Below are 14,745 nucleotides of genomic sequence, written 5' to 3'. Positions count from 1 at the left end.
GCTGGAGAAGAAATGAATGGGCTTGAGCTATTTGGATTACTTTATTTTAAAGTTACAAGCTTTCATGTGGGCATGAGGGTGTTACTCCTTCACTTTTCCCCTTCGTTTTTGCTGGTGTGGAACCAGTGGGTACAAGGAGGCTCTCCTGATTTTCTTTACTTGTCCATGTGAGCCAGCTGCCAGTGTCCCTCTGAACTGCCCGAAGCTGCTTCCTAATTGGCAGTGTTAGGTCATTTAAAACAGCGAGCCCTTCCCCCGCCGCCTTTTCCGGGCTTCAGAGCTTTTTTTTGTCAGGCAGAGCAGCTGGTGGTGTTTGCCAGTGCATTTCAGCAGTGCTGCACTCGGGTGATGAGTTTTCCTGGCTCCTGTGGGCTGGGAAGTGGGACTGACATTCCCGGTGGATGAGCGGTGATGGGAGAGAGCAGTGGGACTTGGGGGACAGCATAGAAGCCTCGGGTCCATGGAGCAGGAGCTGATGGAAAACATCACCAGGTAACTCCAGGAAGGGAGATGAAGGGTGCATTGAATGAAAAAGAAATGGGTCTGTTGCTCCAGCCTGGGATTTAATAGTAGGTGAAGTTGGTGCTGAAGCATGGAGCTAATCTGATCTGTGTATCCCACCTGTTCAGGCAGCTGTTAAATGGAAGCAGCTGAACTTTTTCAGTTGCCATTTTTTCTTTGCTCTGAGAAAATGATACAGTGCCTCTTGCTCTCTGAGCACCTAACAAACAAACAAACAAAGCAAAGCATTTAAATTATTCAAAGAAAATCTGCCATGATGTAAATCATGAAGTTGTGAAGTTATAAAGCTGTTTCACTGCTCTAATGCTGAGAGTTGTTTCTTCAGTCTAAGTGCAGCATGGGGTGATGGTGGAGAATTTGTTCTGATATGTGACAGCAGAATAATTGAGGGCAGGAGAAAGGCTTGGAGGGATGGAGGGGTCTCAGTGGAGGGTCCAGCAAATTTTTTGTTGAGTTCAGGATTTTTAGGATATTTGTGTGTCAAGAACTCACCAGTAAACATGAGTCAAGAGATCACTAGTAAATAAATAGAAAGATCTAAAAGTGGATTAGAAAGCTGTTTTCAGAACTTGTTTGAATGCTGTGTTAGTTTGACAGTTCAATAGATGGGACTGGCTGTAAGCCAATACTTGGCTGGGCTCCTTTTCCTGGGAGCCTCTGGCTCAGCCAGCTCTATCTGTACAGTCCAGGTCTTTACCTCTGGTTGGATTCTTGGAGCCATGACACTGTCTAGGTGAGGTTTGCAAAGGAAAAGGGACCTGACAGTCCAATAAGATAGTAGCTAAAGCAGGAAAGTAATGTTAAGTCATCATTCTGTATTAGGATATGGAAAGAGGGGAAAAAATAGAGGTGATCCTGTTACTGATTTAAAATACATAAGGATTTAGGGCTGAAAGGTCTTGGAATAAAATGGTCTGACATGTCCTTAAGCAGAAATTGTTCATGCTCAATGAGATGCCACACACAAAAAAAATTTAAATTGTAGTATTTTCTCTTGCAGTACTTTAGTATTATTTTGAATCAAAATGTTGGGGAAGCCCAAATAAAAAATTGGCTTTAAGCAGAGACAAGTGACTGCTATGAATCCAAGCTCGCTATTTAGAATATTTCTGACACTGATCTCCTTTAGAGCACCATCTAGAACTCTGATATGGCAGCAATTCAATAGAACTGATTTGTTGTTTATAATTATTGCTGTGTACATTTTTCATGTTGGCATCTAGCCTTGGGTAGCATGTTTTTCTATGAGCTCAGTGGCAGCCTCAACTTTTTTCTGCTGTGGCAGTTCTGGGGAGTTTTCCCTGAGGTCTGGATTTGTACAGAGGATTTTGTATCCATGCCGGACTCAGACTCGTCAGTTCTCAGGATGAATCACATCTTTTTTTGGTGGAATACAATAAAACCTTCCTAAAGGAAGTGTAGGTCACAAGGCCATTTCTCAGAAACTCGTGTAGTCAGAGGGGTTTATTGTCATGGTAATTTATCAGCGATGCAATCAGCTGATAATTGCTGTTGCCATTACTCCAGATCATTGAGGTCTTTAATTTTTTTTATTTATATTGTGAAGCTGCTCCCAAATATACACCTGTTTATCTCATTGCCTTTGCTTAGTTTCCGCCTACCCCCAAAACAAAGACTTCAAAAGGCTAATTTCCTTATCCAGACAGGTATCTAGTGACTGGTCACAGCCCTGACGGAAGCTGATGAAGGTAGATCCTGCTTTCCTGAGGCATCTCCTCCTACTGTTAGCTTTAGACTCAGAGCTGCAGTAGAGCTGAGTAATGGGTTCTGCAAGCACATTATCTGCAAGTCAGGCAGGTAGATGCTACTCATTAAAAAAGAAAGGAGTTAGGTTATGAAATCATCCCACAGTAGCCTGGCTGAGAAGAGAAGAGATGCCATGGGTTTGTGCTGACAAAACACCTTGGAGTAGTTGCAATTTCTTGGCAGAAACCAAACCAAGCAAGGTTAGATTGTATGGTTGGGGTCTGCTGTCTTAAATAACAAATGCTGTAATCACTGCTTCTCAGCTGTTCTCCTGGGAGAAATATCTCCTGTAGGTCTCACCATTTCAAGAAAATATTCCTTGACAGAAGAATATCACCTTATGAGTCTTAACCTCATTCTTATTGGTGGCATTTTCCCTATGGAAAAGCTCTTGGAATGATTTCCTTCCCCTGTTAGAGTGGCAGGATGAGCAGGTAACAAATGTCACTAACGGTGCCACACTTGCAATAAGAGGCACTATGCCCAGAGCCCTCTGTGATAGCTTTATAGTGCTTTTCCTTTGGGATATTTCTTAACAGAAATTTAGGAAGAAGTGACAGAGTGAAAAAATTGTCTTGAATTTCATCCTGAGGGCAAAATGTCTTCATCCTCCATTTCTTGCCCAGCAGGGTGAGCTTGCTTCTCCTGTCCTCAGTGCACCAAACGTTTGTTGCTTGCATGTTCTGTCTTTGGATCAGGATCTCAACCATGGTGGCATTGCCATGACCCCGAGCACATCTCCCAGCAAATGGAACTCACAAAAATTTGTAGCATTATCTCTGATTTTTGAGTCTGCCCACACATTCATGCAATCGAAGCAAAATCATTGCAAAACCAGATGGTCCCAAAAAACAAGGGTAGACGCTAAAGGCAGTGGAAAACCATTAGTGACGATTGTTAGGAGGATTTCCCCATGGAGATGGGAGGCTCCTCTTGCTAAATCCCTGTAGGGGTAAACTCACTGCGAGCATACGTCGCCCTTAAGAAGGCGTTGTCATCCATCCAGTGTTTGTTTTTAGTAGAAATGAGAGAGGGAGTGGGATTAGAGGGGGGTTTGGCCCTGACGCAGCCACTCTCCATCTGGGTGGCTTTGGTCAAATCACTTCACTCCTCTGAAGTGTCCTGTGTGTCATGAGAGTCCTTAGCTTAGGGATGAAAGGGAGTGACGATGTTGACTTCCTGCCAGAGAAAGGTAAGCAGGGGGAACCCCTGGGGAATGATGACTAATGAAAACTTGGCTGGGCACAGGAAGCAGCTGGGACATGAAATTTGTGCACATGTGGTGGTGACACCGTCACAGGAGTGTGGAGAAGGGGAAAGTCAGCTGGGACTTTGTAAACTCCAGCAGCAGAGGTTTTGCTTTCCTAGTCCAGGGGGGTAATTCTCTCATCTACAAGTCAGTGCAAGTGGGTTGAGTTTTTGCAGCTTGTGATTTATTTTTTTTTTGTGCAATGCTTAAAATACCTATTGAGGCCAGACAAGGCTGGTTTCTTGTGTTACCTTTGGGTTATGGTAAGGAGAAAAATAGCAAAAAGTTTGATTCTTTATGTAGATGAATGGGAGCCAAGAAAATACATTAACAAATGCCTGCAGATGTGCTTGGCCTCACCTGCAGGTTGTCATGAGTTTCACCCTATGCTGACTGCTGTGTCATAGTTTGCTTCAGTCCCAGACAGGATAGTTGTTAAAATGAATAGCAAGGAAGCAGTGAAGTCAGCAATTAAACCAAAATTTGGAAATCAAATGGCCTTGTAGGGGTTCAAATGGACTTGTTGCAGGGCCTTGGGGCCCTTTATTTTATTTTTTTTTAGGTGGGGGAGGGGACTGGTTTGAGTAAACAAAAAAATGTTAGTAGCAATGAAAGAAGTTTGGTTTTAAATTACCTTTGTGGACCTTCTGTTTGCACAGGGATGTTGGAAATGAAAACTGAGGACGAGGTGGATTTTCAGAAGGACTGCACAGAGGAAGTGGTGAGTGCAGATGTGTCACCTTGTCCTTTGCGATGCTTTATAAAGAAATGTCACTGCTGCTGTGACCTGCTGTTTTTCTTTCTGTAGCCTCTGCAAAGCTGAATGATGCCCAGTGACGTTGCTTTCGCCTTTTAAAGATAGCCTGGGCTTTTTTAGCCCTTGCATTTTCAACTCCTGGGTTCAGGCACATTTATGTTTTCTCAGCCAGTCACAGACAGATTGGGCCAAGAAGTTCCTCATGGGGCAAGGTTGTACCAAGATTTGTGTATGATTTGACAAAAGCCACATCCTGGAATGGACTTGAGGTTGGTGATGCTGTGTGGGGCCAAGAGCACCTTCAAGGTCCCTGCACTGCTGCTGCTAGGGTGGTCCTGGAGAGTCTGTCCATCTCTCCTGGTGCTTTGTGTTTCCACGGAGGTTTTGGCAGAAGGGGCCATGGCTGTGGTTTATGTTGGTGTATGCACAGACTCCAAAGTCTAAAGGCATCATGGGCTGGGAGTGTTTGTGCCTTAGTTGGAAGAAAAATGAATAATGGGAGGATATATAGGGATCAAATGTGGGGGGAAATGCCATATTACTCATGGCAGTGAAACAATATAAAAAGGTCATGCCAGGAATCAGGAATCCATTGGTATTGTATTTTATTTTTGTGCTTTGCCATATTTAAGAATTGTCTGTGATAAAAAAGGTTGATATTTAGTTTTATATTAACATAATTTTCATTTAAAGCAGCACTAATACATATTCCGCTTTGTCAATAGCTGTGGTTTTTTTGGTCTTACCTTTCCTAGATGGATTTGTGTTTGCTCCTGTATTTTATGTGGGTTGCATGTTCATGAAAAAGTGTTTTGTAAATGGCAAATTGATGGCAGCCTTGTGTTGGAGCATGTTGCCTTTGAACAGCTGTGTTTGTGTCTTCCCTGCCATTATGAAGCTGTTAAAAGAGAAAATACTGTTGGGATGAGTTTCCACTGCAGGGTGGAGCTCCAAAAATCTTTGCTCATCATGCAGTAAAGCTCTTTGAGCAGCAGAACAGTCTTGCCAAAGCTTGTAATAAAATCAGGTTTATTATGTTTTTAACAAGTTAAGGCTTAATTTCTGTAGCTGTTTTCTTGGTGAGTTAGCGAGGGACTAGAGAAAATAACTTTCCAAGCCAAAATTTGTGCTGTCTGATATGGAAGTGTTTCATTACTGGAATGTGTGAGTGGAAAGGTGCTACTGATTTTTTTTTTAATGACCCTTTATTAAAGGTAATTTTCCTGACCAGTACTTCCAAATCTGGTAGTGAAGTAAGAAATCTTTAGAAAATGCAGTTGAGGACATGGCCTTTTGCTTTCAAACAAGGAGAAAAGAAAAAAAAAGTATTGAATTTAGCTTCCATTTTACATGTTTTACAGGCATTTTGGGTTCTGTGTGTGTGCTTTCTCCTCTTCTTCCTCTCCCTCCCACACTGTCAAACACCTCTTTAGAAATCTGGCTTTTCTGAGGCAGGAATGGGAGTGCCAGGGGAATGGAAAGTTTGCTGCAGGACTGACAGGGTTTCCTGTTGCTAAGTTCAACAGAAACAAAATAACAACTGCACTATATCAAGGTCATTAAAAAAAAAAAAAAAAAAAAGAAACCCAACTAAAAAGGAGTGTAAGGCTTATAAATAGTTTAGTTCACACATGTGGGCTGGGTCAGAGGCAGCCGGTGAAAGCCACCATCGCGCTTTGTGCCTTTCCTGCCACGTCCTGACTCTGCTTTATTTAGTGCTGCTGCTTTTTATAGCCAGGAGTCTTTCAGGTGCTCACTGGATTCTCATTATGTTGTTAGTAAAGGTGGTTTTCTTAACTTGCTGCAAGTAGAAGTGTTGTTGCTTGCCCCTGGTCAGGAGCTGCAGGTATTTTGCAGACTCACTGGTGCTGTCAGCAATTTTGGATTGTGGGAATTATTGCTAACTCCTATTTTATGGGTGAGAAATTTGCACACTGCTTTTCATAAGCACAAGTTACTAAAAAAAAAAAAAAAAAAAGCAGTCTTGGAATTTTAAAGTGCAATTTCTTGTGCAGTTCAGTCAGGCTGAAGGACAGTAGCTTGAGTACTCTGAAGAAGAGAGAAGGGGAAAAGCTTTCTCTTCTAAGCTGGGTTCTGAAGAATGAAAAACTGTGAAGCATGTTTAGAATTAGCTGGATCTGTGATGCCAGATGTTACAGATGTGAGATCTCACACTTTCTCCTGAAGTAATTTCAGAAGATTCTTACACCTCATGGAAAAGCTGCTGTTAAAAAATGTTTAGGAAAATAATGGTGTGTAGGGTTTTAAGCACTGAAGAGAAAATAATGGAAAAAATTTTTTTCCAATTAAAATGAGTTTTTAAGTTAATTATTTCTTAAATTTCCAGAATCTTTTCTCAGGGTTTGTATCTGTTCAGCTGTAAAACTCAGTAACCAGAACTTCCCAGGCTCCTTGCATGTTGCTTATGCTGATGGAGACTCTCCTGGTCCTTATCTTCCTGCTTATTTTGGGAATCTTGAGTAGAGCTGGGACAATAACTTGATGTGATCGATTAAAATGAGACTTCAGTGTTTTTAAAATGGAATAATTTTTAACTCTGATGAGAAATTTGGTTTGGCTTCTGCATGCTGCGATTTTAAAATAATTTAAAATAGAGCCTGTGGCTCCAGCATCATAAAAGTAAAGCAGCAGTTTAAAATGAACTGTACCCTGATATGCTTCTCTTGTGTTGATCCCAGAAATTGGTTGTGATTTCATTATTTGCTGAATCTTTGTCTTCACATGGCAGGATGGATAACATTGTGCTGCTGGGTTGTCTGAGCCTGTGACTGAGAAGTTGGAGCTGGCTGACCTCAGGAACAGAGTTCACTGGGAAATAGCCTTCCCATTGCATTTATTAACTGTATTAGTTAGTTCCTGTTGAATTGAATGCATCCTACCTTTACCAGAGGAATCAGTATTTCATTAGTCTGTGTTTTCAGAAATTAACAAGAATGAAGCTTAGAAAACTCTTGCGCTTACATCCCTCCACTGATCCAAGTAGTGCAGTTACAATTGATGTATCAGCAAGGTCACTTTCTGGGGGGAAACTCGCAATATTTTCAGTCATTATTTGGAAGATGGAGGTATGTTTATAACACTCAGATGATATCAGGTTGGGAGGGATTGTAGGCACTTGAGAGAACAGGGTCAGGGTTCAGAGTGACCTTAAGAAATTGGAGAGCACATCCAGATAAGAGATAAAAACAGACAGTGAGTGCTGCATTTGCAAAGGAGAAACCAAGTCAGGTTTAAGCTGGAGAGGGATAGGTTAAAATTAGGCTGAGGATTTGTGGTGGATTACAAATGAACCAACTGCAAGAGCTATTGCAAGAGAGACAAATCTTGTTTGGAGTTATATTTGAAGGAGTGTCCTCCGTAAGGAGCGGGAGGTGACTGATGTGTGTGGCACTGTGGAGCCATCATCAGTGCCATCAAATCCAGTTTGGGGTGCCCTGCTCAGAGGAAGACACAGGCAGATTGGAAAGTGTCCAGAGGGAAACAATGAGAAGAGATGAAGAAACGTGAGAAGAGATTGAAAGAACTAAATTTGTTCGATGCAGCAAAAAGAAAACCATTGTGCAATCCAGCAGTCTGCCAACATGTAATAGTGGTTATTAAAGTTCCAGATTTCCATGGCAGTTTAATTTACTGATTTGCTAATTTGCCAGGATGATTTAGGCTGGATGTTGTGAAAACATCCTGTTACCATCATGAAACTGTTGCAAGACCACCTAGGGAGGCCAGGAAACCTCCTTCCCTGGGAGTTGCTAGAGATAAGAGAGATGATGCTGTCAGGACAGAGCCTCAGGTCTGTTGTTGCCCCTTGGTTTTGGTTTGTAGGTCCCCATGTTTGTGCTTTGCTGAACAGGGAGAAAAGCAAGGAGCTGCTTGGCCAGATCTGGCAGGGTGAGCGAAGGAAGGGGACTGGGACAGCAGGACTGCAGGAGATGAGGGTGGGAAGAAGGGGATGGAAAAGAGCCTATGGGAGAGAGTAGAGACCCACATGGCACTGAGGTAAGTATTGAGATGGACAGTAGGTGTGAAGAATACAGAGATTTTTCCTTCCCCCAATTGTAATCTCTCATATTTCTCTTCCTTGGAGTCATCAGATGAATTGATACAATTCTGGCCAAGGTGTACAGTGTCACCCACCTCCTGTGGCTGGTGCTGAGGAGCAGAGTCTGGCGCAGTTCCAAACTACTGAACCTTGCTGGTGACCCAAGGCAAGGGATTGTTGTAGTTCTCCAGGCTCCAATTCATTTTCTTAGGAACTGACTGTTTTAACAAACTACTCACCCTGAGGACCTAACAAAATTCAGTTTGTCTGTATGCACTGAAGTTCATTTTCTTCATCTTCATGGGTGTACATATGTACATATTACGGGATGGAGGTTGCAAATCCCTTTTTTCCAGAGGACCTGTAGAATAGCATAGGAATTTCCTCAACAGCTTGGGCAATTTCAGAGCAAGTGGCTGAAGTGTTGGAAACAAATCAGAGCCAGGTCTGGTGGTGGAAAGTGCAACCTTAACAATAGGCTGTGTTCTCACCCTGCCTCTTTAAAATCACTTGTGTAACCCTCTCTTTGTAAATGTTGTCCTGCAACTACAGTAAACATGGAAAATCCGAGCCAAAAGGGAGCCTGCCCTAAGCCTGGCATTAATGCTGGAGGCTGACACACACTTACCCATCGGGTCAGGGCTTTGGGCTAGTCATCTGCCAAGCCCTTTCTCACACCCACCAGCATCCTGTGTCTGCCCCGGATGCTCCGAGCTCTGTGAGGGAATTGTGTCAGCTGGCCAGCCCTGAGTGAATTCATGGCTGTGTAGGACACATCACCCCGAAGCCGGCTGCTCTGGGCATCGCCACACAAGCTGCAGGGAGCGAGAATAAAAGCTGGGGGAAGGAAAAGAAAAAGAAATTCAAACCAGGCTGAGGTTCTTGTTTGGCCTTTACCATTACTCATGCCTTGAAGGCATTTATACAATTATTGTGGCAGGGTTTTTTTGTCCTGCACTGAATTTGTCTGTGTGCTGCATTTCCGATGCCTTTTTATGCAGAATGCTGATAATCCCCAGCTCAAGACAGTAGTTTCCAAGCTCAGTCACAGGATTCACGGATGTTAAGGGGCGAGGCAGGAACGTGGACACAGAGCCAAATCCCCAGCTCAGTGCAGGGATGCTGCTCCCAGGTCTGGCTCGGGGCAGATGAAGGCGCCTGTGCCGCTCCCACCGTGGCCACGGGGCTTGTGCCAGCCCCCGCTGATCTCTGGAGATGGTGAGTTAATCCCCCTCCCCTGCACCTTCCCCTTCAGCCACTGAGCTTCAGAGGCAAAGATTGCTGCCTGATACTCTGGTTTTTCATCCTTTCCTCATTTTCTCTAACAAAACATCTGGCTCTGCCATCCTCCCAGTCGCAGTGAAGTTTATCCCTCTATTTTTTCACACTCATTGTTAAAAGCACCAAGATCTAGCTGCAGTTTCGTCTGCAGATGCTGTTGCCTCAGAGGCAGAGATGTTTGTATATTCTGGCTGTAGTTTTGAGATGGTTTAGATTGAAGTCAACTGTTTAATAACTACAGTTCTGCAGTGCTCACTTATGGCTTGCTTCAGACAAAGGAGTTCACTCATAAATTATTTTACATCTGTGTATTAAAGTAGCTTTCAGATCCTTTTTAGGATCAGGACTCTGTTATTTTACAAGTTTGTAAAATACAGACCTAACAGATTTTAAGTACAGAAAATCCTGGGTTTGGAGCTCTCTTCCAGTGGTTTGATACGTTCATTTATTATGCAGTCATAAAAGTATGGATGCATACTTTCCATAAAATAATGGATGTTTAAGACTGTTAGACTAGCAAAGGAATGCTGGCATTGAATATTGTATCTCATGAAGGAAAATACTGTGCTGTTTCTGAAAGGTCCAATCTCCTTTATCCTATAGGTTCTTTTACTTGTGTTTGAAATATCTTAAAAGTTTTGTGGTGTAACTGTTGTACAGTAGACATGGTTACTGCACACTGAATTCCTGATCTAAATATAGAGAAAACTAAGATGATAATGTGGGAGACCAAATGTGGACTTTTGATGGAGGCTGCATTATTATGAGACATGGGTACTTTGGTGTCTCAGATCACTGGGTTTTTATCCTTCTGAAGGAACTTACCTAGTTTCATTCTGATATTTTGGAACCCAGAGCTGGCCCTTACAGTGTAGACAGGCCACTGTTTATGCTTTTCTGTAGATTACGGTTTTTTTTTGCAGTTTATTGGAATTGACACCACTTTAGAGAAAAAACATATAAATGCAATAAATAGATTTTAATTATATTCCCATACATTTGTTCTGGGTTTTTGTGAGTAGTCGTGGGACAGACAGGAGAGATGAACAGGAACTCTTGAGCACTGATGAAGCAGGCTCTAGCATTATCCAGGCATAGCATTTCTGACTTTAACTCCCAGCAAAGGATGAAAAGAATGATGAGAGAAAGAAGATAAGAAGTACTGTCAAACTTTTTCCATAAAAACGTGGAATCAAAATGACTGTCACCTCCTGGTCCTTTCACAGATTTCCCTTTTTGTTATTGTTCTCAGCCTTTTCCCACCTATTTTAGGTTGTTTGCCTTCCCTTATTATATTATTTCCATGCAAAGGTGGAAACTGTTGTTTTTCCTCCAGCATCTCAGCTGTTTTTGCTCAGTGTCTGTTTCTGCCTGCTGTTACGTACACATCCCGGTGTGGCCCAGGGTGACTCAGCTGACTTGCAGAATGTTTCTGTGCTCAAAATACTGTTAAAGCATCAGATGAGATAAAAGCCTGGGTGATAACTAAATGTTTGCCTCTTCATGCAGCATCCTTGCACTGAGCAGACTGATGGCTTGGCAGGGACATCTTTGCAGTTCTGCGGGACAGACTGGTGGTGGTGGAGAGGTTTTTAAGCTTGGGGCTGTGAAACAAGAATAGATGGTTAATGTTGCAGTGGATGATTCTAATACCATTCAGAAGGACTATGTCATTTTGTGTCCAAGAATGTGATGACTAAAATAAAAGTCTGTGAGGGAGCAGGTTTGGCTGAGCTGGGGCAGCTGCAGGTCAGAATTAAAATCCCCAGGGTCAGATCAGTGCCTTGGTGTTGTGTTTGACTGTGGGCAGTCATAGCTGTCCTTGCTGTCATAGCACCAAATAAATTGAAACTTTCAAGAATAGGAAAATTCTGAATTTTGGTAGAAGACTCCAGTCATAAATTATGCCAAAGAAGAGGTGTCTCCAAATGACATATACAAAGCATGGACAAAAGTGACTTTTTTTATTGGGACCCCAGAGCAGGTAGACACAAAGGATAAGAGTTTTTTCTTGGTGCTGCTGTACCTCCTTTCCATTGCTACTTTGGTTTTTTACTGCTGTGGTCTGTGTTTTGGACTTCTGCTTTGGAATAACCCCAGCAAGGACAAGAACATAAAATGTTTTGCAATGGTTTAATAAAATATACTTCATCAGCTGTATAGGAATTAGCAGATGGGAGCAAATTCTACACTATGCTTTCTTTTGCACTTGGTCTCTTCCAGATAATGAAGTTCTTCTTCCACTTCTCTTTCTGCTTCACTTATACATTAAATTTATGCCTAAATAAACATGTACTTGATGTAGCAAACTTTCTGATTTTCTCTTGAGCAGTGGTGAACTTAACTGCTCCCTCCCTTCTTACTTGCTGTATTTATCATCTTAGTGCCAGGGATGTACTTGGTGAAAATGAAGGCGGTAGCTGTCCCAGGAGACTAATCCAAAATAGAGCAAATATTTCTGGATTACCTTGTTTGCTTTCTCTTCTGTTTGTGTAGTTTGAAACAGAGGAATTGTTGCTATTCTGTGTTTAACCTGATTTATGCTGCTCTCCTTTCAGATCTGCAGAAGGTCTGAAGGGTGGCTTATGGTTTCCTCAGCCTGGTTAGATATTACTTCTCCCTAAAGACTTTGCCCTGATACCATTACAGCCACTTAATAGTAGTTTCTCCTTATTTTTGCAGTTAGTTATTTGGGGGTATATTCTTACCTGCATGTGTACCAATACCACATGTCTTGCTCTCCTGGAGCATTTCCATCTTCCCCACTGGAGCACCAATACTGTGTTTGCAGGTACCTGGGGGCTGGCTCTGCCTGTCTCTGGCTGTGCTCTCCCTCCTCATGTGGTGTCCTTCCAGCTGCTGAGATAAGAGGCAGGAACGTGAAGCCTCGCCCCTGCTTGCTCATTAGTCTGAGCTCTGGTACTGAGTCTGCTTAGCATCAAGTGACTTGTTTGTCTTGTGTCTCAGACTATGCTTACCTCCATAAATCAAAAAAAAAGATCATAATCCTGAACTACTTGACACTGAACTTTTGCTTGGTTCCTTAACACAGCTGGATATATTAAATGCCTGAAAGTGGTTAGGAGGAATATTTCCAAAATACACATTTTCAAAGAGTGGAGGTGCAGTTCTCTGAAACGTTACTTTCAATCTGAGATCATCTTGTGTTTAGGAGTATGAAACATCTTCTGCCTTTCCAAAATACTGTACTGATTCTTACTAGAAACATGGACAGGGTTAGGCTGTTAAAATCTACTGAGATTACAAAAGGATTCCTTGGTATTTTGTTCCAGTATTATTTCTTTTTTTAACTCACTGGCCATAACAAGGTGAGGAAATGCTTACTGACCTGCTTGCCCAGGAGGAGGCAGATAAGTTTTAGCTTCAAATGCCTCCACTCCAGGGTTAAAACAGAGCAGTAATGTACCTTTTTGAACCTTTTAAAGAGAATGAATGTTGCTTACATTATGTCCAGATATTCCTACCTGTAGATAACCAAAGAGAGGCATGACTGTAAAAACTGGGGTCTTACAAAGGGATGGGGTGAGAGAAACTCCTCCCTGCAGCATGGGCAGAAATGGGTTTTAGGGCATTTTGCAAATTCTGTGTTTTAATGTGTTTTGAGGAGACGTCAAGAGGCAGCTCAAAAAGCTTTTTTAGTTCACAGCTGTATATTTGGGGGACAGTGTTTGATTTTTCTTGTCAAGCCTTGTTTATTTCTTCTTTTCTGTCTTTGAGGAAGCTGAGTTTTACTTTGTATGCTATAAACGATGCAAAAAGCACCCAGAAGACTGTAGATGGATCCTCTGCCTTTGTTATAAATCTATGTATATAGACTAAATAAATAGCTTCTTTCTGGGCTTAAAATCCTTGCAGTGCAGCAGACAACAAAAATTTGTGTCTTGGAGTAGCTCCGAGAATTCTTTAATGCTGAAATATCTTCTCTGCTTGCAAACCTGGGGCTCTCCCTCCTCTAGATAAGCAGTTTCTGTTTAAACTGGGTTTTTTTTATGACTGTCCTTTTGGGCAAGTGTTGGCACAACTGACGGAGACTCTTAGGAGTGCATGGCAGGGAAATAAGAAGTTTGAAGGTAAGATTAAACAAGTCCTCTCTGTTAAAAAGAGCAAGGGGAAAGAAAAAAATCTGTGCGTAGGGTATTGGCTTTCTTTGGCTCTTGACAGTTTGAATGTGCACTGAAGAAGACTGGAGGTCTTTAAAAGCTTTGTAAGTTGTTTTCTTCTCCTTCAAGAAAACAGAATTTAGATAGAAACATCTTGTTTCAACTAGCAGCTGAATTAAATGTTGAAAATAGGATATTTTAGTTGAATTTGTTTTGGGGGTTTTTTTTTGTTAGGCAATCATTAGATTCACAAGAAAAGTACATTCTGTTTTTATGCGAGCCTTCCTGTGAGCAGTGCTTGTTCTCTGTCTGGGAAGGAGCACTGTCTGAAGCACCAAATATCTTGTGGCAGCTTGACTCTTAAAATATATTGTGTGTTATCTTTTACAGAGGATGTTGGCAGATGTCTGGATCCCAGCAGTGAAATTGCAGGAGGGGAGGCAAGACAAACCTAGGGTTTATTGTGGATTGCTGTTGGAGGTATAAATGGGAGCCAGGAAGGTGGGCAGTGGAGGGTGTTTTAGTCCCTTGTACAGGCAGAAAGCAGCAACAGCATTCTATTCTAACAGTATTTTAGTGAGATTTCCTTTATTTCTTGTCTGAGTCTGGTGGGCAAGACCAGACTTGGGGGGCATTCAGCCTTTTCCCCCCAAACTCCCAGTGCAGGGTAGGGAACAAGGTGGTGACTGCAGACCAAAGTCAGTAAAGGAGCCCAACTTTTATTTTCTTCCAGTCTTACCAACTGGCCTAGCAAAAAAAAAAAAAAAAAAGCATAAAATAACAACAGCTGTTGAAAAAAGTCAAAATTGTGTGCCTGTATCAACAGATGTTTCCATCAGCCATTGATTTTTAGGTTGGCCCAGCTTAAATACAGTATGAGGGTGAAAGTCAAAAAGGTAAAATCTTATCTAGGAGATGTTTCTCTGGTTAGGAAAACTTTATAAGCTGTCAGAGAAGCCATAAACAAAATTGCAGAGAAATATATAGT

General features: G+C 42.1%; 1 protein-coding gene across 5 annotated transcripts in view; it reads left to right on the top strand.

Moving 5' to 3' along the window:
- Positions 1 to 14,745, top strand: part of AKAP13 (A-kinase anchoring protein 13) — a 203,814-nt gene that overhangs the window by 109,410 nt on the left and 79,659 nt on the right. For 4 of the 5 annotated variants that reach the window (XM_064389510.1, XM_064389509.1, XM_064389508.1 and 1 more), the window contains one exon: positions 4,198 to 4,259. In XM_064389510.1, coding sequence (XP_064245580.1) covers positions 4,198 to 4,259 — 62 coding nt within the window. Of the gene's footprint in view, positions 1 to 309; positions 493 to 4,197; positions 4,260 to 14,745 lie in introns of those variants that run through there. The other variant, XM_064389514.1, reaches the window with a different exon arrangement.

The sequence above is a fragment of the Passer domesticus genome, chromosome 14 (assembly GCF_036417665.1).
Source record: "Passer domesticus isolate bPasDom1 chromosome 14, bPasDom1.hap1, whole genome shotgun sequence".
NCBI lineage: Eukaryota > Metazoa > Chordata > Aves > Passeriformes > Passeridae > Passer > Passer domesticus.
This window is presented reverse-complemented; position numbering and strand designations above follow the sequence as displayed.